The sequence below is a fragment of the Cottoperca gobio genome, chromosome 16, assembly GCF_900634415.1.
Source record: "Cottoperca gobio chromosome 16, fCotGob3.1, whole genome shotgun sequence".
Taxonomy (NCBI): Eukaryota; Metazoa; Chordata; class Actinopteri; order Perciformes; family Bovichtidae; genus Cottoperca; species Cottoperca gobio.
Genome location: NC_041370.1, coordinates 14626204 through 14648428, shown reverse-complemented (window position 1 = coordinate 14648428; position 22225 = coordinate 14626204). Strand labels below are relative to the sequence as shown.

Genomic DNA, 22225 nt, shown 5'->3' with positions numbered 1-22225 from the left:
TATATTATTCCTTCAGAAATGTCAGTTTTGGAACAAAGCACAATCAAAAAAGTGAGAGCTCAAACACTTGATGTTTGCAGGGATTTGGTACTTTATATTTAGTTTTAGTTAAAGCTAAGTACTATGTAATAATGAAACAACAGCTAAACAGAGTGTCATGTGTGAACCTAAATCCTAATTATTAAATGATAATGTCAGTTTAAGTGTTGTGTTATTCTTTTAATTGACACATTAGTTTATGTGGAAAGTTTTTTGGGTTTATTCTGTAAACTTCATTTTTGTAGAGATGGTGCTTTTATTGTGAAAACAGTCGAACCGGAACTTTACTTTCGTCAGGCACGCTGATATCACAAGCACGGAAACAGTGTTTATATTATTGCGATATTCAAGTCGAGTACTCTCAAAACTGTATAAAGTCAACGATAACAAAGACAGTAACTTGGACTGAAGGGTTCGTGTTTGCAATATTTTATGGAGCTTTTCAAATCAAGTTTTATGAGCGTTTCTTTGTGATGCATTTGAATGGATAGCTAGCTCAACCACTTTGTTGTCAAGCCTTGACTGAAAGTAAAACTAATGTTATCACTAGCTACTCTACTCTCAGTACCAAAAGCTACACTAATGTAACTATCCTGCAGTATTTAATCTCATAATTTGAAACCAACTCTCTGTGATTATACAGCATTACATTGTTGGTGCTTTCCTAACGGTTGGTATAAATGTGTTATACTGATCTACAGTTTTTAATCCACTTTGGAAAGTATAATTTGATGATTAACCCCAAACTGCAGATCAGTGATAATGTAGTATTCCTTGTTGTCAGTATGAACTTCTTGGTTCAAAGACGTGCTGCTAGTTTCAGGGAATTTCCCTGTTCGAGGTTAATTAAGCAGCTATTCATCACATCATACATGTCTTCCTTGTCTGCAGATGGCACAGGAAGGTGGATCGCCCTTCCTCCTCTCCCTCTTTATATTTCTCTTCATACTATCATCTCTGTGTGACTGTCACCCTCACCCTGCTGGGTCCATGGGGTTAATGGCTGCAGCCAGGGCTGTATCCAATCACACTGCAAGGAAAGGTACACAAACCCTCCTCACTTCATACATGTAGTGAAGGAAAGAGGTATGTATTTGTACAGAAATCAGGGTTGCCATCAATTCTTTTGATGCACATCCACACAGGTGTTTTCAATGACTCTAGCTAATTAGACATATCGTCTGGTTGAAGTGTGATGGAGCTTTCTGTTATGTCACCAAACTCTTTGAACAAATAACAATTTACATAGTCCCGCCCTGTGCAACAAAGCTAACAGGAGAGTGAACACGCTGTCAATCAAGCACAGCCTGTACACACACCCTTGAGAAGAGATTTAATCGGGCAACCTAAGTGAAAACCCCTGTGTGGATGGACTAAGGGTGGGAATGGGCTTTGCAATATTGGAAAAAAAAACATAGAACAGGAACCCAGTGTTAAACACAAATGCTAAATCCCTATCCTGTGAATCTTTCTTCTATTTTGGGATATATTAGACACCCACATACCAGTCCATTTATCGGATTCTGTTATTATGCTCAGTTTAATTACAGCTGACTTAAAATGTGTAAGGTCGTCACTGTTTGTTCATATTGCTTCCTTGATCTATTATGCATATGTTTTTTTGGGACAGGTCTTTACTCTTGAATTATTTGGAAATATAATGATACATCCTAGTGGCATGACTTTATATCCCCTCATCTCTTACAGTATCTACTCAAGTGACAAATAAACTGTATTTACTCCTCTTGAATTTTTGCCTAATTTGCTTTTTAAAATGTATTTAAAATTCTTATTTAAAATATATTCTTCACAAAAGAAGAAGATTTGGATCCACACCCTGAGTTATTTCCTGTATGTTTCTGTGTGAACCCAGTCTCAGACATAGCTGTTGAGGTAGCAGACTACACTGATGTCGCCAAACGCATTATTGACCTGGCGGTGTTTGGAGCTGCCCAGAACCGCTCTCACAGACGGCTGGCCGACTTCACCGACACCATAGGGAACCGTGTCAGTGGCTCACAGAACCTAGAGATGGCTATCAAATACATGTACAATGCTATGACACAGGATGGGTTGGATGTACATTTAGGTGAGTATGCCTTGTTATCTGTCTCGCTTGGATGCAGAAAGTGAGTGTGTAATGAGGATACATTTCTCTTTAAGCAATGTCTTGCCCTCTGTTGACAATAGCTTTTTTTTTTCTTTCACCCTTTTTCTTCTCCAGAGCCAGTCAAAATCCCACATTGGGTTAGAGGGAAGGAGAGTGCAGAAATGATTGCACCCAGGGCCAAAGGTCTGGCTATACTGGGACTAGGTAGCAGTGTAGGGACACCACCTGAGGGTAAAGAACATACTATATCAAATAATTTTAATGCCTGTCAACCACCTCCCTTTTAATCCTCCACCTCTCTCTCTCTTTTCCCTTCAGGTATCGAGGCAGAGGTGTTGGTGGTTCAGTCCTTTGAGGAACTGAAGCGTAGAGCCAGTGAGGCCACAGGGAGGATTGTGGTCTTTAACCAACCATTTGTCAGCTACGAGGAGACGGTGGCTTACCGTGCTTACGGCGCCTCTGAGGCAGCCAAAGTGGGAGCTGTGGCCACACTCATTCGATCTATTACTCCATTCTCTATTAACAGGTATCCATCTATCTATCTATCTATCTATCTATCTATCTATCTATCTATCTATCTATCTATCTATCTATCTATCTATCTATCTATCTATCTATCTATCTATCTATCTATCTATCTATCTATCTATCTATCTATCTATCTATCTATCTATCCATCCATCTATCTATCCATCTCTCCATCTATCTATCTATCCATCCATTCATCCATCCATAAACATTTCAGACAATATCTGACAATAAAGTATCATCATAACCATTTGTCTGTGAGGAAAATGTATGAAAATGTCTCCGGTGCAGGGTTTTAATCGGCTTTCCCTCTCTAGTCCCCACACAGGGTGGCAGGACTACCAAGATGGAGTGAAGCGCATCCCTTCAGCCTGTATCACCATAGAGGATGCTGAGCTAATGTGGCGTATGGCACAGAGAGGGCAGAAGATTGTGGTCAGGCTCACAATGGGAGCCAAGACTCTGCCGGATGCTGACTCCTTCAACACAGTGGCTGAGATAACAGGCTGGGAACACCCTGAGCAGGTAGACTTCAAACTCCCATCACTGCCTGTCTGACTTATTTATCTATTCATGCAACAGTCTCTCTTCTAATGTCATTTAGTGTTAGGGCAAATGTATTTGGGTGGGCTTTTTGTATGGGAAACAGATGTCTTGCGAAACACTATTATTATGTTCTTGTCTCTCTCTTAATTAGTATTTCTCTCTCTCATTTCCGTGGGTTAGTAGGACGAGGAAAGAACAGTTTAACCTCCTTTTTGCTGACTCCAGATATTCCCACAGCTGTTTAGTCTGCCTTTATGTTGCTGTGTGTGTGTGTGATCTAATTTTTCCAGAAAAGCACTGTTGCTCACCTCAGTTGAGATGTGTCGCTTTCAGTCAGTCAGTATAAATTGTTTCTATGGAAATACAACATTGTGTTAACAAACTATTAATATGTTAATAATGTTTTTAGATGTTTTTTAGTTTTTGTGTCTTCCTCTGAAAATTTCAAAGAAATGTCCCTGCCTTGTATTTTTAAACTCTGACCATATTGTTGTACAGGTATTCCTGCATTTTTCACACAGCCTTCTCTCTTGGCGAGCCTAAACAGCTCGACTTAAATGACAGGCCTGCTGAAATGAACCTATAATTTCATAATACAAATAGAGTTGTGATTTTTGAACACATGTTAATGTAAACATGTAGAATGGTGATTTCAATTTTCCCTCTACTACAATACTTGGAACCTGTAGTAGTATTTATTTTTGATTTTCACACTTTGTAAAGTAAAACTATTGCACTGTGTATGAAACTTTTGAGTGAATGGGGATGGACCGTGTTGCTAAAGGCCCTGTCACACATATCCGTATGACAGAAACGTATGCTGGCGTGTATGAACATTTGTCAGAATCCAAATACGTCCAACTTTTCATCGGATCGGATCGTAAAAGTGAACATATACAGATACGCATGTCTAACCTATTGATAGAGCATCACTTACTAATACAAAATGTATCAGACGAATGCCCAACGAATGCATAACGTAGACAAAAATATGGCGTATACAAAATATCGGCAACATGCTGGTGTACGTTGATATAAGGTAAGGTATAAGTAGTATTCGTTAAGAGCTCACTGTGTTACGCTGGGGTGCGTTGTTCAACGCTGATGTTTTGAGCATGTTCAAAATGATTTTTGACGTTATTAATAATAATAAGCTTTACTTGTATAGCACCTTTCATACAAGAATTGAAGCCCAAAGTAGACAGAGCATTTACAGTACAATAATCACAGTGTTGATGTAAATGAGTGTGAAGTAGCATTAAAAATAGTATAAAATAACATTGGAAATCATGCCTAGTTTCCGTATATGTGCCGTACTTAACGACTCTCCTGCCGGGAAACCACATTCATCACACCATTCTTGTACACATTCAATGTTAAACCAGTTATATATCACCATTAAAAGGCTAATAGTAAAGAGATAAAATAGCAGCTTTAATAAAAGCATTTAGATGAGTTTAAAGTGGCACAAAGTAGCAGCATTAAAGATTGTATAAAATATCACCATTAAAAGGCTAAAGTGAAGAGATATGTTTTTAGTTTACTTTTGAAGATATTGAGAGAGCTTGCCTCCCTAATGTCTGCAGGTAAAGTGTTCCATAGCTTTGGTGCATTATTGCAAAAGGCTGCATCCCCAATTTTCTTACGTTAGTGACTACTTACCTCCGTAAATATAGTACATGAATACTTACCTCCGTAAATATAGTACATGAATACTTACCTACGTAAATATAGTATGTGAATACTTACCTACGTAAATATAGTACATGAATACTTACCTACGTAAATATAGTATGTGAATACTTACCTCCGTAAATATAGTACATGAATACTTACCTACGTAAATATAGTATGTGAATACTTACCTACGTAAATATAGTACATTAATACTTACCTACGTAAATATAGTACGTGAATACTTACCTACGTAAATATAGTACGTGAATACTTACCTACGTAAATATAGTACATGAATACTTACCTACGTAAATATAGTATGTGAATACTTACCTACGTAAATATAGTACATGAATACTTACCTACGTAAATATAGTACGTGAATACTTACCTACGTAAATATAGTACGTGAATACTTACCTACGTAAATATAGTACATGAATACTTACCTACGTAAATATAGTACGTGAATACTTACCTACGTAAATATAGTACATGAATACTTACCTACGTAAATATAGTATGTGAATACTTACCTCCGTAAATATAGTACATGAATACTTACCTACGTAAATATAGTACGTGAATACTTACCTACGTAAATATAGTACATGAATACTTACCTACGTAAATATAGTATGTGAATACTTACCTCCGTAAATATAGTACATGAATACTTACCTACGTAAATATAGTACGTGAATACTTACCTCCGTAAATATAGTACATGAATACTTACCTCCGTAAATATAGTACATGAATACTTACCTCCGTAAATATAGTACATGAATACTTACCTACGTAAATATAGTACGTGAATACTTACCTCCGTAAATATAGTACATGAATACTTACCTCCGTAAATATAGTACATGAATACTTACCTACGTAAATATAGTATGTGAATACTTACCTACGTAAATATAGTACATGAATACTTACCTACGTAAATATAGTATGTGAATACTTACCTCCGTAAATATAGTACATGAATACTTACCTACGTAAATATAGTATGTGAATACTTACCTACGTAAATATAGTACATTAATACTTACCTACGTAAATATAGTACGTGAATACTTACCTACGTAAATATAGTACGTGAATACTTACCTACGTAAATATAGTACATGAATACTTACCTACGTAAATATAGTACGTGAATACTTACCTACGTAAATATAGTACATGAATACTTACCTACGTAAATATAGTACGTGAATACTTACCTACGTAAATATAGTACGTGAATACTTACCTACGTAAATATAGTACATGAATACTTACCTACGTAAATATAGTACGTGAATACTTACCTACGTAAATATAGTACATGAATACTTACCTACGTAAATATAGTATGTGAATACTTACCTCCGTAAATATAGTACATGAATACTTACCTACGTAAATATAGTACGTGAATACTTACCTACGTAAATATAGTACATGAATACTTACCTACGTAAATATAGTACGTGAATACTTACCTCCGTAAATATAGTACATGAATACTTACCTACGTAAATATAGTACGTGAATACTTACCTCCGTAAATATAGTACATGAATACTTACCTACGTAAATATAGTACATGAATACTTACCTACGTAAATATAGTATGTGAATACTTACCTACGTAAATATAGTACGTGAATACTTACCTACGTAAATATAGTACATGAATACTTACCTACGTAAATATAGTACGTGAATACTTACCTACGTAAATATAGTACATGAATACTTACCTACGTAAATATAGTATGTGAATACTTACCTCCGTAAATATAGTACATGAATACTTACCTACGTAAATATAGTATGTGAATACTTACCTCCGTAAATATAGTACATGAATACTTACCTACGTAAATATAGTATGTGAATACTTACCTACGTAAATACAGTACGTAAATACTTACCTACGTAAATACAGTATGTGAATACTTGCCTACGTAAATATAGTACGTAAATACAGTATGTGAATACTTACCTACGTAAATATAGTACGTAAATACAGTACATGAATACTTACCTACTTAAATATAGTACGTAAATACAGTATGTGAATACTTACCTACGTAAATATAGTACGTAAATACAGTACGTGAATACAGTACATGAATACTTACCTACTTAAATATAGTACGTAAATACAGTATGTGAATACTTGCCTACGTAAATATAGTACGTGAATACTTACCTACTTAAATATAGTACGTAAATACAGTACATGAATACTTACCTACGTAAATATAGTATGTGAATACTTACCTCCGTAAATATAGTACATGAATACTTACCTACGTAAATATAGTATGTGAATACTTACCTCCGTAAATATAGTACATGAATACTTACCTACGTAAATATAGTACATGAATACTTACCTACGTAAATATAGTATGTGAATACTTACCTACGTAAATATAGTACGTGAATACTTACCTACGTAAATGTAGTACATGAATACTTACCTACGTAAATATAGTACGTGAATACTTACCTACGTAAATATAGTACATGAATACTTACCTACGTAAATATAGTATGTGAATACTTACCTCCGTAAATATAGTACATGAATACTTACCTACGTAAATATAGTACATGAATACTTACCTACGTAAATATAGTACGTGAATACTTACCTACGTAAATACAGTACGTGAATACTTACCTACGTAAACATAGTACGTAAATACAGTATGTGAATACTTGCCTACGTAAATATAGTACGTAAATACAGTACATGAATACTTACCTACTTAAATATAGTACGTAAATACAGTATGTGAATACTTGCCTATGTAAATATAGTACGTGAATACTTACCTACTTAAATATAGTACGTAAATACAGTACGTGAATACTCACCTACGTGAATACAGTACGTAAATACGTTAGAGGTACGCTAGAGGAACGTTAGATATAGGCTACGTCGGCAGCCAATGTATTGATAACGAGTGGATAACCTATTCGTAACCTATGTTAAGATTATCCCTGACGACGGAGTAATTTATTAAACGTGTTTCTACAGTACAGCTAGCGTTCAGCATTCTAGCCGTTCTCCAGCATCAGCATGACGTGAACCAAATGGCACTTTTCCAGCTCCGTTGGCCAACATGCAGCTATGCAGTGCAGTCACACAATGTCACACAATGTCGCACACAGGCTCTTACCACATACAGTATGTGTGTAAGGACCCAGACACGTCTGGCAGGTAGAACCTGATAAACTGACATGGTGCTGCTGTATAAATCTCTAAAAGCATGCCACTCTGTTTGCAGAGGCAGCATAATGGAGAGAAAGAATTCCACTAATACTTCTATCGTTCAGTAGACAGGGCTGTAACGGTACAGTGGGTTCATGAGGGTACCAGATGTTGCATGTTTAGCACAGAGGCACATGTTGCCCAATGGGGTACACGGTTAGGACTAGTGGGGCAGATTTAACTGGAGTCATTGGAAGAAAACTGTGCAGCAGTCTCTTACTGTCTGCTCAAAGCTGTTGCATATATCTGAATAGAAGTGGAAGAGAAGCAGGATTAACATTTCCCATCCACAGGGTGAGCCCCAGTCAGGTTAACCTAGATTTCCTGAATAGCTGAGCAGGGTATGTAAATTGTAGCTCTACTGATTTTGTGGAGATGAGTGGTAAAACCTGTGTGAACCAAACTGCAGCCTAGCAAGAAAACAGGCGAGAAGCTTTTTGTCAGACATTTTCCACTTCCATGTATCACACATTTAAAGCCTCTGTGGAATTTCCACTGTATCTGTATATAGGTGGAGGTTGCCTGGAGCATGGGTGTTGTTGTTGTTGTTTTAGGAAGTTGGTATATTGCATATGGGACAGAGGCGTCGGTAAACCTTGTGGTATCTGACAAGATGCAGATGAAGGTAGATGTTGTTTCCCCTTGGAATTTCCCAGGAGTTTGACTATGAACTAAATGTGTGTTAGCCTTTTCTCCCTCACAGCCTCTTGAGCCTGCAAATGCATCACATCCTCACATTATAGTCCAAGATGGCCACAAAGGATTCCTGGCTACGTTTGCTAACAGAGAACAGAAACTTAGTTTGTATGGTACTGTGTCCAATATATTTCAGCAGTTCCCAAGGTGAGTAATTCAAGTGAACTTTGTTATTCTTTACTAACAGCAGTCTTTCTGGTTTTATTTGTGAAACAATGTGGAGATAACTAAAAACTCAGTCAGGAGACTTGGATTCGAGGAATATCGCTAATGTTAGCAGTTACTATTCTGATCTGGGAACAGACGTAGAAGTGAAATGAAACACATGGCATGGTTGACATCATTTCTGGCTGGGGACTTTGTGCTCCAGCTGGCAGTAGCAGCAGCTGTGGTCGGAGTTTGTGTGCCCACGTTCATAGGAAGATGTACATTTGAGGTTTATTGAGTCATTTCCACAGTTTTGACTCAGTCATCTGAGAGTGATGAGTTGCTAGGATTTTTTCCACCCACTCATCTTCCATCTTTAAAAAAAAAGAAAGAAAATGTTACCTTTTTAAATCTAAAATGTTCTGATGCCTTTTGTTTATAGTTACGGCTAAAAACAAATAGTTCTTTGTTTGACAGTGATGGGATGCGTAATGATCACAAATGTTGTTGTTTTATTCCTAAACTATGTGTATTTATGAGCAAATCTCAACTCAAAGACTGGATTGCAAAATCCCTGATATGCCGTAACGGGGATAAACCCTTACATGGAAAATATGCATGTTTTTAGAAGGTTGACAGTTTCTTATATTGCAAAACCACTTCATTGAATCGTGGCTCTTGCACTCAGCACCGTGTCTTTGTGTCCCTGTGTTAAGTGCTATGTATCTTTTATATTCCAGTCCCACTTGCTGTAACCCTACATCATGCTAAAAGCATTTAAGTGTGTAGACTATACATTTCTCAGATGTTAATACTATTAAATTAAGTTTGAGGTATACTGGTGGCACCTTCAGCTTTAAGAAGACAAAACATATTCATGGGAAGGTTACATTACGCATACATTTAAGATTAAGAGTCTACAGTCATGCTAGGCTTGTCAGGCTTGTTGAGGCTGTACTGAGATACACTGTGAGCTAAATGTCAACATCAGCTAATTATGCTGCAAATCTGAATGGCTGAATGAAAATATTGACCTGTGGTAGTGCTAGTAGAGGATTCATCCTCTGGGCACTATGAATGTCTGTCCAAAATGTAATGGAAAGTCCATCCAATAGTTATAAGAGATATTTTAGTATTGACGTGTTAAGTGTTGGATTGACCGACAGATTGACATTGCCCGCCCCAGAGCCATGCAATCAGCATGGCTAAAAATTCATATTTGCATTTCTGTTATGTATAAGAGAAGAAACACTCAATTTAATGGAGTGTGTGGCATCTTGGTCATTGTCTAGGCTGTTGATAAGAAAATACAGGTTTTACTGATTATAATCCTGATTGTAATACTGATTGTAATACTGAGTGTAAAGGACAGCAGGAGACAAGACAGGAGGAACAATGGAGTGTTAAAGCACAACAGGGACAGGAGGTGAACTGCTCTTTCTAAGAACAGTTCCTCTGTTAAGTGAATTAGCATGTCTGATAGCGGAGTCGATTGAATTAGCACGTCTGGGACCTGAGTTGATTATTACATCTGTGTTTTGACCCCCATGTTGTAGAACAAAGGAAAACTGACCTGGAAGCTCTTCATGGCTACCTGTCTTTAGAATGGGTATACCTACGGAGGCTGGGAGAGTTGCTTCTCTGAGCAGCACAGCAGACCTTACAAACCTGTATTTGTGTGAGTTTTTGATCATCCTTTGCATGAAATAAAACTCTGCTTCTTCTTATAAGAATATTGATCAAGACTTTTATTTGATTTGAATCCTGACTTCGTGGCGTTATTAAGAATATTTTTCTAAGAGCTGTGCTTGCTCAGGTCAGACAATGTCTTGTAACCTGGAACATCAGGTCGGGATCATCCCACTGACGGGAATCCCACCTCTTAAAATTCCTGGAAATAGGGATTACACAATGAACTGCGTGTTATCGTCTTTGTTTTTCTGAGTCTGTCCTTGCTGATAAAAAGCTTTTATTTTTTTTATTTAGTCAAATTTGACGCATACTGTCTGTGTTATTATGTGTTTGTTTGTGCTTTAATAAAATGTAGACAAGAAATGGGTCAGAGAGCGTTATGTGTGATCTTGCACTTCAATTCAGATCAGACAAATGGTCAGGCTGCATTGATATGCACCTAGCAGAAGTCTCCCACCACAGTCTTATTTCTATGTTTCTATGTCTTTATCTGTCCAATCTGCTAGGTTGTCTTGCTGAGCGGACATTTGGACAGTTGGGATGTGGGCCAAGGCGCCATGGATGACGGAGGTGGAGCCATGATTTCCTGGGAGGCCCTGTCACTCATCAAGGATTTAGGTAATATAGACACAGACACACGCATATACAGTACATGATGTCGCACAGATGCACTTCCACAGAAAGAATCATTTACATACTATAGAGACGGATAAAAAGTATACAGACGGCAGCAAGCTTACACAAGCTCAAAAACAAACAGTCAAGTAAATGATTGACTTTATTATTTAACTTTATGCAACCTGTTTTCTCCACTGAGATCAACAGTCTTGTTTTTAAACGAGTGTTCAGGCCAAAAGAGTACAACTGTTAACAGTTGGAATAACAATGTACAAAGCATAATATAGTCAAGCTCCATAAACAAGGGGCGCAAAACAACATTTTCTATATTGATACTTCAATAAACTTCAACGGCCCGTTAGTGAATACCATGAAGAGGGAGCAGAGTATCCCGTTCCAGACTTAGGGACAAGTTACAAAACAATTCCTCTCACTGTAAACAGTAATTTCCTCCAACTGTTTGTAGAGGAACAAGGACACACATAATTAGGAAACATGTTTGGATATACAGTACAGTATTGTTATGGACAAAATAATGCAGCTGGATAAGCCTATAGTGGGACAGGTTCGTCCAACCAAGAGAACAAGGTCCAGTGATGAAAAGTACATTTTGAAGTCAGGAAAATACTAGTCTAATCTTTAGAAATCTCAAGAAAAAAAAAGTCATCCCCATACATGGCAGTTATGTCTCTTTCTCTTTACATATTTGTAGCTTTTTTTGTGTTCATTTGAGTCTTTATCCGTTTCCAGGTTTGCGTCCAAGGAGGACCCTGCGAACGGTGCTGTGGACAGCTGAGGAGCAGGGGGGAGTCGGAGCGCAGCAGTACTATGATCTACACAAGGTACTGTCTACTGTTACTGCAGTACCTAATATAAAAAGCACTATAACAGCAGTAAAGCTAATTGTTACTGTGAAAGTTAATAAATGTAGTTCCAGTGAACTGGACAGGTTGGCTAGTTACCACATGTTTCTTTGTGCAAAGGATCTGAACAGCAGAACAGCTTCTTTAGAGCTTTGGCCTTGACCTGTAATAAACTTCACTCTCAAGAACATAGGTACATGTTTTGTGCTTTTTTGTACCAAAAAGTTAATTTTTCACAAGTGAAAACTCCCCAGTGGACTGTCCAGTTCTTACATTTGATGTATAATAGGAATGTATACTGCCTCAATAAGTAGTGGCAGCTGTACAACTTCTAATGGTCGGTTGAGTGTATATGTTTCACTTCCTGAGGACGTGTATTAAGATTATTGAGTGGTTGACGGTTTCCATTGACTAGAGCTTGTTTTTTATCCTTAAAAACACACCTTGTAGGGTTTTTTGTTTGTTATGTGTCCATGCTCCCTCTTGGTCTTTCACCCCTTCTATCTGCTCTGCCTCCTTCCACTCTCTACTTCCTCTCCCGCCCAGGTGAACATGTCTAACTTTGACCTGGTCATGGAGTCTGACTTGGGGACATTTGCCCCGGTGGCTCTGCAGTTTACTGGCAGTGATGCAGCACGGAAGGTAAGGATTGAAAACACAACACTGTCACACAATTATCAGTAACTATCCAGGCTTAAAAGTCTGAATTTAACAAAGCATAGATTCTGGAAGGTGGTGTGAATTAGTATTCAGTTCATTGAGTGTGCTGCATTTCCTCCATCTACTCCCTGCATCTCATTACATCTACCTTCAGACCATTGCTTCCTAGATTGAACATTTTAAACTCCCCCAAACATTGAATTTTCCATTTAACCTCCGTGTAGTCTCTGTTGAGCATTCGAAAGCAAAGAAATCCAATCTGAACCACAGAACGACTGTATCTGTTATGTGGACGTCTAGTTACATGGTCACTGAATGTTTACTATGGTGTATAGTCTGGTTCCTGAAGGACATATGTCATGTAATGTAAAAATAAGACAATCCATCTTGAAATTATAATATTCCAAACAATGTTTGAAAAGCGCCGGCATATAACAGACTGTGTGATGAGCTGAGAAGCACTAAACTGTATCTGTATTGACAGGTGATGGCAGAAGTGGTCAAACTGTTGGCTCCCATTAATACAACCACACTGGAGGCCTACGGAGAAGGGACAGACATCTCACCGTGGATTCGGGCAGGAGTACCAGGTCAGCTGAATCAATATGTCTTATCTGTGTGTCTGCAACTAGCAGCAAATGTTCATTATAGGATAATAACCACAGTGAAAATTCTTATTATGAAAACTTTTGCATGATTGTACGTGTCTGTCATTAACACAGAAACACTTGAAATAACTCGTCCTTATTTATGTGGTTTTGGTTTTTAATACCCTCTCCCTTTTCCTGCTGCACACACAGAATCACTTCCTTTGATTACGATACAGTATAGAATAGGGAAGTGGGAACTTAATTCTAGTTAGTAAACCGATTGAACACTCACCAATGAGGTTCTTAATATCTGACTGTCGGTTTCTTTCTTTGTGGCTTCGCTAGAGATTCAGTGGTTCAAACAACCTCTGACTCAGTCTAGCTTTTATAGAAGTGAAATTGCAACGTTCACAGAAAGATTGTGATATAACTTTAAGAAGTGGAACAAAAAAACCCACATTATTTAAACATTTTAGAACATAACAAGGCACCACAACATGCTTTAAAGCAGTGCTGAGGAGAATTAGATGAAGGAGGAGAGTGTGCTATGTAGACACATACTTATCAAACATTTAACAGTTGCACAGGTCAATGGCACTTTTAAGGTAGTACAGTTTTTGCTATTTAGGGATGTTTTCAAAGCCCCACTTCTCTGTGTTTAAGGGGTTGTATTGTTTATTTACTTCAGGTAATCTGTATAGTAAATGCTGCACAGGGAGTGCAGAAATCTTTTAAGATTAGCCCAAATTACTGTAGAGTAGCACCATTGACCTGTTCTCCTGTTAAGCCTATTACACAATATTTATAATATATTTCTGCACTTGCATCTTTTTCTTTGTCTTGCCGGCCAAACCATATGCATATGGCCTTTTTATTTGAGCCTTAAACTCAGGTTCACATAGTGGAAATTATATTATTATATATACAATCTGAATTGAAAGTGAGATGTTTACATTACATTATTTATTATAAATTGTATGTAAGGTGAATTGCTCTACTTACAAATAAGGTCATCTTAGCCTTACAGTATATCTCAAAAGTGAGTACACCCTTTAGATTTTTGCAAATATTCTGTTATATCCTTTCAGGGGATAACATTATCCTACTGAAACTTTGATATAACTTAAAGTAGTCAGTGTGCTGCTTGAATAACAGTATAGATTTATTGTCCTTTGAAAATTACTCAGTACACAGCTGTTAATGTCTAAACAGCTGGCAACAAAAGTGAGTACACCCCATAGTGAACATGTCTAAATTGTGCCCAAAGTGTCAATATTTTGTGTGACCACCATTGTTATCTAGCACTGCTTTAACCCTCCTGGGCATGGAATTCACCAGAGCTGCACAGGTTGCTTCTGGAATCTTCTTCCACTCCTCCACGACGACATCACGGAGCGCACGGATGTTGGACACCTTGCACTCCTCCACCTTCCTCTTGAGGATGCCCCACATGTGCTCAATTGGGTTTAGGTCTGGAGACATACTTGGCCAGTCCATCACCTTAACCTTCAGCTTCTTCAGCAAGGCCGTTGTCATCTTGGAGGTGTGTTTAGGGTCATTATCATGTTGGAAAACTGCCCTACGGCCCAGTTTCCGAAGAGAGGGGATCATGCTCTGCTGCAGGATGTCACAGTATATATTGGAATTCATGTGTCCCTCAATGAAATGCAGCTCCCCAGTGCCGGCAGCACTCATGCAGCCCCAGACCATGATGCTGCCACCACCATGCTTGACTGTAGGCAAAACACATTTGTCTTGGTACTCCTCACCAGGGTGCCGCCACACACGCCGGACACCATCTGACCCAAACAGGTTTATTTTGGTCTCATCAGACCACAGGACATGGTTCCAGTAACTCATGTTCTTGGATTCATTGTCTTCAGCAAACTGTTTGCGGGCTTTCTTATGCATCGGTTTCAGAAGGGGCTTCTGTCTGGGGCGACGGCCATACAAACCGATTTGATGCAGTGTGCGGCGTATGGTCTGGGCACTGACAGGCTGACATCCCACTTCTGCAACCTCTGCAGCAATGCTGGAAGCACTCGCACGTCTATTTTTGGAAACCAACCTCTGGATATGACGCTGAGCACGTGGACTCAACTTCTTTGGTCGACCCTGGCGAGGCCTGTTCCGAGTGGAACCTGTCCTGGAAAACCGCTGTATGATCTTAGCCACTGTGCTGCAACTCATTTTCATGGTGTTGGCAATCTTCTTATAGCCAAGGCCATCTTTGTGAAGCGCAATAATCCTTTTTTTCAGCCGCTCAGAGAGTTCCTTGCCATGAGGTGCCATGTTGTCCAGCATTCAGAGAGAATTGTGCCCAAAACACCAAATTTAACAGCCCTGCTTATCATTTACACCTGAATCCTTGTAACACTAACGAGTCACATGACACCAGGGCGGGAAAACAATATCATTGGGCACAATTAGGACATGTTCACTATGGGGTGTACTCACTTTTGTTGCCAGCTGTTTAGACATTAACAGCTGTGTACTGAGTAATTTTCAAAGGACAATAAATCTATACTGTTATTCAAGCAGCACACTGACTACTTTAAGTTATATCAAAGTTTCAGTAGGATAATGTTATCCCCTGAAAGGATATAACAGAATATTTGCAAAAATCTAAAGGGTGTACTCACTTTTGAGATATACTGTAAGATGCTTTTGGAAAATAGGGCTGTGAGATTCCCTCCTACTACTCATACTACTAAATAACTAAACAAAATACTGCTACTAAATAAAGAATACAATAGAAATAACAGCACATAATCAGTATAACGAGACCGTTTTATTACAACACATTTATTTTTTCCTATAAAAAAGACAAAGATAACCACTTCTGTTGATAGGATCCAGCTTTACAAAGGCTGCTGACAGGTTACTGGTCGACAATGACAGTTTCCATGCTGGCCTGCTCGACAGTCATTGTGTCACATATTACCAGTAGCTTCACACAAAAGCTACATTAAACTTTGTGTGGAAATTTCTTTTCACTTTTAGTTACCATTTCTTATACATTTTCAACATGAAATCCTGTAAATGAACCAACTTCATGCTGTAGAAGAGACGTGTTGAGCTGAAACTGAACCATCCAGTCACAATATTTACTGTACATCTACGTTCTGTCATATCAAAGATTTCACTGGCGTTTTCACCTGATTTAAGTAATACTTATTAATTCTTGTTTAGCAGTGATGTTCAGTTTTAATGGTGATAGTTAAAATGGATGTTTGTTTAATTCTATCTTTGTAGACAAAAACATTTGAACTTTCAGCCAGTCAGATCACAAACACGTTCCACTGTTTATAGCAGTAACAGAACAGAAGTATTAGTTTGACTAAAGACGTTCAGTTATCTACTATTAAACAGTTCCAATGGAGCAGCTGAGGGCTCGTTGCATCGCTCGAGTCATGTTGAATCCCCTGGTTCTTGAACCCCCGTACTCGACCTGCCTTCTGAAGGGCCTTCCTCCTCGAATGTGAGGCTGAGTCGAGGTCTCTTTACGATTGTTGGTTGCAGTAGCAGTAGTGGACTGTCCAAGGGGAAGGTGAGGGTGCACACGCCGCAATCTCTGCTGGGCACTCTCGCCTGGGTAGCTTCAAGGCACAGACAGAGAAGTTAGTAATTATGTCAGTGGTGTCTACAGTAGCAAAATAAAAGAGCACACTTATCATTACAGTAAGTAAAAGAAAAATAATTTATTTTTAACATGGCGACTTGATTTGTAGGACTACAAACCTATACTTCGAAAGTGATTCTGCAGAGTTTTCATGGATAGCTGTGTGCCGACTGATCTTCTCTTTGGGGGGTCAGCCAGAGTTTTCATTGATAGCTGTGTGCCGTCTGATATCGTCTCTGGAGGGTCGGTCTGGGAGGCTACGTGTCTTACAGCAGGCACAATTTGACAGAAACTGCCCCCGGTCCCCTAAACAGCGACAGGGAACAGCCTCTCTTTATGCATTCATCATCACAAATATCATTTTAAACAACAGGTAAAGTATTGAATGCTTTGTTGAGTTGAGAGGTTGGGCTGTGAGGTGAAGTCTTCTGGGTTCATGCTATGTGTTGAATTAAAGGTGCAATATGTGTTATTGTATCCTTTGGCAGAGAAGAGGTGCAACTCAAGAGGCTTCGATTAAAATACGAGAATTGAAAGGGGAGTGGCAAAATAAGTAGGACAATTACATGAGGGAGACATTATTGTTCCTCCAAGCGTTTGTTTCATGGCTAAAGATTTCTCCTTTATTTGTGCCTTTTTCTATATATCATTTATTTTCCTATCTTTCTTCGTGTCAAACATAAACATGGCTTATACAACCATATTATTATGTATTATTATCACTACTACTACCATTATTATTATTATTATTATTATTATTATTATTATTATTATTATTATTATTACTTGTATTTCTCAAAACGATAACAAGTGTAATGGAAAACATGCAACTCCATTATGTTTTGTGAATGTGGTCGTTCTGCCAGCATGTTGTTTTACACTGCAGGAAATACGGAAGTGATGTGAAGATGTAAACATAGTGTAACACGCTGATAAATGTGTCTGATCTCAGGTCTTATAAATCGTGGGAGGGATCAAAGCGCATAGAGTGAGAAGGATGTCCTTATCCTTATCCTTATTCGTACTCACCTGTGTCAACACTTTTGCAGGCGTAGGAACAGAATCAGGGTTTAGGAGAAGCTGCCTTTTGAATCCCATTTCCACCTCTGCGTAATTGGAGAAGCACTCGCGGGTAAAGTGGAGATTGCACACGTAAACAGAAGCCGACGGTATGTCGACCCGCCCCAGAGCATGCAGCCAGCGGTGTGCCAGCTCTCTGTCGGACGGCAAAGAGTGCAACCCCTCCGTACTTTTACACTCGGGATAAGCGCATTTTCGACCCATGTTTTACCGCTGACTTCAGTACAGTCCACAGAACAAGCAAACCAAGCTAAAAACAAAACAACGCCAACTTCTTTCTTTGGATTAAATGGCGGTTGGCAAGCCGGTTATTTTAGCTTTACTGTCACCTACTGGACTGGAGTGTTAGTCCAAACTAAACTAAATCCAGTACATCCCTCATCCACAGCATTTTCTAGCTTTCCATCAGGAAGAATAACCTGTAAGTCATTCTCCATGATATTTTCCTCAGAAAATAATTCACTGAGAATCATTCCACGATGAAGAACAATAATTGTCTTCACTCTTTCTCTGATTGTCTTGTAACTGCCACATATCCACGGAGGGAGGCAAGGTATCACGACGACTGGAGCAGTCTACTGCTTTCTGTGTGGAAATGTCCTCTGAAGCACCGACATGAAGCAATGTTTCATGTTCTGGCAAACCAGATGCATCAGTGGAGTTGACTGGTGTAAAGGGAAACACTGTCACTGCTTGCATTTGCAGAAAATTTGCTGTTTCCAACAAAAATGACATATGAGAAGTAATTATCTCCACAGGGTCTGTTGCAGACGTGTCTGTAGGGAGGAACTAAGAACTGTTGAATGTGTTGAATATTTTTAAAAAGCCACAAATAAATGTGTAAACAAGTTATTTCCTGTGTTCTCGTGCAGAGACGTGATTGTTTGTGGTTGGTGTGAAATATGTGTAATGGCCAATTTCCAATGTTCCAATATTGTTATGCCATCTACACAGGTAGGTGTCTGGGTTCCTACGCAGATTTAGAGCTTCCCAGTGCTGTATCCTAGTTGTAGTTGTTGCCGTTGTTCGGGTCTATCACTGTAGTCTGTCACTGATTCGCTCACTGGTGAGAAGTGTTTGCTCTCTCTACCTGTGTCCTATCATCTATTTCCTGTCACCTGTGCACCTTTATATACTGACAGTCTAGTAGTGCATTTAATCATCGCCACCAAGTGTCCAAAATAATATTGCAGGGCTTAAACCAAATAATAATAAATGCCAACAATAATGTGAAATGGCTTCTACAATAAGTATGGCTTTAAGAATTGTCTAGTGTAATTGCATGACATAATCTAAAAGCCCCTTTTTATTTACAGGTTTATGCACCATATTTCTATAGCTGTGAAGATATAACATTAGTAGCACGGCTGCAGTACATTATAGTATTAATATGATTGTGTCAACCTACCATATTACAACTAGAAGATAAATCTCACAAATATAAAAACATGGGTCTGGACGCCTTGACTTAAGACAGTAATCACCAATGCCCAATACTTAATACTGACTGAATAGTATTTGCCTCATAGGAAGAACTTAATGAGGTTGTATTGACCTGGAACAACCACAGAGTAACTCACGATCACCCCATGGACGTCACTCCATATTGCATGCAGTCCCTCGTCTGTACGGAGGCAGTGTGTTTGCACTCTGGACCTGGAGAAGGTTCAAGTCTCTTGACGAGTGGCGTGTTCAAAGACTTCCCATGTGATGAAGATGTGTTCCATATCTGTGTGGACCTAATGTCAGAGTACAACCTGAAATGAACCTGTACACCCAACTCAGACAGCTGATGAACAATGATCTAGATCTAGATCATTAACTTTCATGGGCTAGTGTCACAATTTCTATTTCAGAAATGTACATTTGTTTCCTGTTAAATTTCAGGACAAAATGAATTATACATACTTATTGCAACTGTCAGAATGATAGTATCAGTATCATGAAGTGACTACTATAGGCTACATGTAACTTACCTTTTCTATATTTATATCAAGTGTTCAGTTTTATCTTATGAACTAAAGCTCCCAGGACATGCCAGAAGGTAAACTAATAAAAAAGACTTTCTTTCAAACCATTATCAGACTATTGTTTCTTAATACATCACAAACCAAAGCGGACCGGTCAGACTAAAGAACAAGATGATGATTAGTTTGAAATGGAAACAACACAGCAATGAGAAGTGAAACTTGTTTTTAATCGGAAATAGACTTCCTTCCTTTGCTCCGTGAATTTATAGTATTTAGTATTTAGTTTTCCAACATGCAGGGGTCAGACTTGGTCAACAGCTTTAATGAATTATTGTACCACTCCTTGTATTAGTCAGACCCATGTTCCCCTTCCACAGAAACGTCCTAGAGAGGATTACACCAGATTCCTTTCAGATGTAAAATGTCATGACTTTGAGTTTGAACGTTTTGACTCCTCAACATTTAACATTTAGTGAAACAGTTTGTATTTTATATCTTTTTCTCCATCTCTCTACCAGGTGCTAGCCTGCATGTGGCAGACAGTCGGTACTTTTGGTTCCACCACAGTGAAGGTGATACCATGACGGTTCAGGACCCTCAGGACATGAACCTCTGCTCAGCATTGTGGGCCGTGGTCGCCTATGTCGTAGCTGACCTACAGGACATGCTGCCCAGGTAGCCAGTTAGCATTTAGGATGCCGAGACAACCAGATGATCACTGTGAACTGGATTTTAACGTGTTTTAAAAATACTTTTGGTAGGTTTGCACTATTGTGATTCCTGCCTGCATCCTGCTCAACTGTGGGCATGTTTTTCTTAATGCCTCATTTACAGCATGTTCTGTATTATTATAAACAGAACAAAAATCCTTGCTGTGTTGAAATGTAATGAATAAAGTATTAATCATTGCTTTACACCGTCACTTCCATATGCTCTTCTGTTGTAATAGTTTGAATGTTGCTGATCGTGTAGTTTTTGTGAGGGAAGAAAGAGGAAGATGGCGGCAAATGAGACGTACACATGTAGTCCGTGGAAAGGAGAAGCATGAGGTGGCATGACTGCTGAAGAGAAAAGCAGAAGTCATGCAGAGGAGGAGAGGAAGTAAAGAGAATTCATCATTTTGGGAGCGCCATGCTGATCAGCGCAGCATATACAAAACACACCTACACACACACACACACACACACAGCTGGGATCTCTCTACCCGGTGAACTGATAAGTCAGCACTCATGTGGGATGATGTCAGGGTGAGTCAGCCAGCCAATGCAGATAAAGTCATTTTGGAAACACAGACGTGCGAGTCTGTGTTGAGACAAAGCCCTGTAACTTTTAGCCAGTGTTTGCTGAGCTCTTCCTCATGTGCCGGTAACACTGATTCACACACAGTTATTTTAGTGTCTGTGGATGTTTAACACATACTGAGTCACACATGCACCGCAGACACAATCTATAAAAAAACACATGCACACATTAACATGAGACAGACGTCTGACAGAACATAAAACATTTACATGAGGCCAGATTTCTTTTGATGATCTCTTGAACTCCTTCATATTACTATTGACCCAAAAAACCCTTTTCCCATTTTTCAAATCCTTATCTCATATCATCATCATTCATCTTCATGTACGTCTGTGTCCATAGCATCAAACTTTACAAAACGCACCTTGCTGTACATTTTACAGCAGCTGTAATGAGGCTTTTGGTGTTTAACCTGTGTTCGAAAAATGCTGACTATACTAGACGATGAGATTGTTGAAGTTAGTTGGTTAAGGTTGATTGGAGTAAAACAGTCTAGATATATTTCAGGAGTTACAGATGTTTTTGAAATTCCGGAGGTTGAAGTTAAGTCATTACCAATTGAGGTCAGGAGGAGATTAATTTTGTCTCTAATAATTATAATTTTATGGTTAAAGAAGCTCATGAAGTCGTCACTACTGAGAGATATAGGAACAGAAGGCTCTGTAGAGCTGTGGCTCTCTGTCAGCCTGGCTACAGTGCTGAAAAGAAACCTGGGGTTGTTCTTATTTTCTTATATTAAGGAAGAGTAATAAGCTGCTCTGGCATTACGGAGAGCCTTCTTATACGTTTTAAGATGATCTAACCA

At 38.7% G+C, this 22225-nt stretch overlaps 2 protein-coding genes across 3 annotated transcripts; one reads left to right on the top strand and one right to left on the bottom strand.

Annotated features, from left to right (window-relative positions):
* The first annotated feature begins 317 nt into the window (after positions 1-317).
* On the top strand, positions 318-21032 carry LOC115021783 (carboxypeptidase Q-like). Of its 2 annotated transcripts, XM_029452440.1 has the most exons (11): positions 318-451; positions 931-1081; positions 1913-2128; positions 2264-2380; positions 2468-2675; positions 2995-3202; positions 11222-11333; positions 12084-12175; positions 12743-12838; positions 13341-13446; positions 20637-20797. In XM_029452440.1, exons 2-11 carry the CDS (start codon positions 931-933, stop codon positions 20795-20797), a joined length of 1467 nt encoding a protein of 488 aa, XP_029308300.1. In that variant the 5' UTR covers positions 318-451. The 2 variants fall into 2 exon arrangements, with proteins under 2 accessions (XP_029308300.1, XP_029308301.1); XM_029452441.1 differs by lacking the exon at positions 318-451 and having other exon boundaries at positions 20637-21032.
* Positions 16219-18586, bottom strand: LOC115021784 (uncharacterized). Its single transcript, XM_029452442.1, has 3 exons — positions 18098-18586; positions 17188-17374; positions 16219-17045 (listed from the first exon to the last, which is right to left on the bottom strand). Exons 1-3 carry the CDS (start codon positions 18350-18352, stop codon positions 16858-16860), a joined length of 630 nt encoding a protein of 209 aa, XP_029308302.1. The 5' UTR covers positions 18353-18586; the 3' UTR covers positions 16219-16857.
* Positions 21033-22225: the final 1193 nt, after the last annotated feature.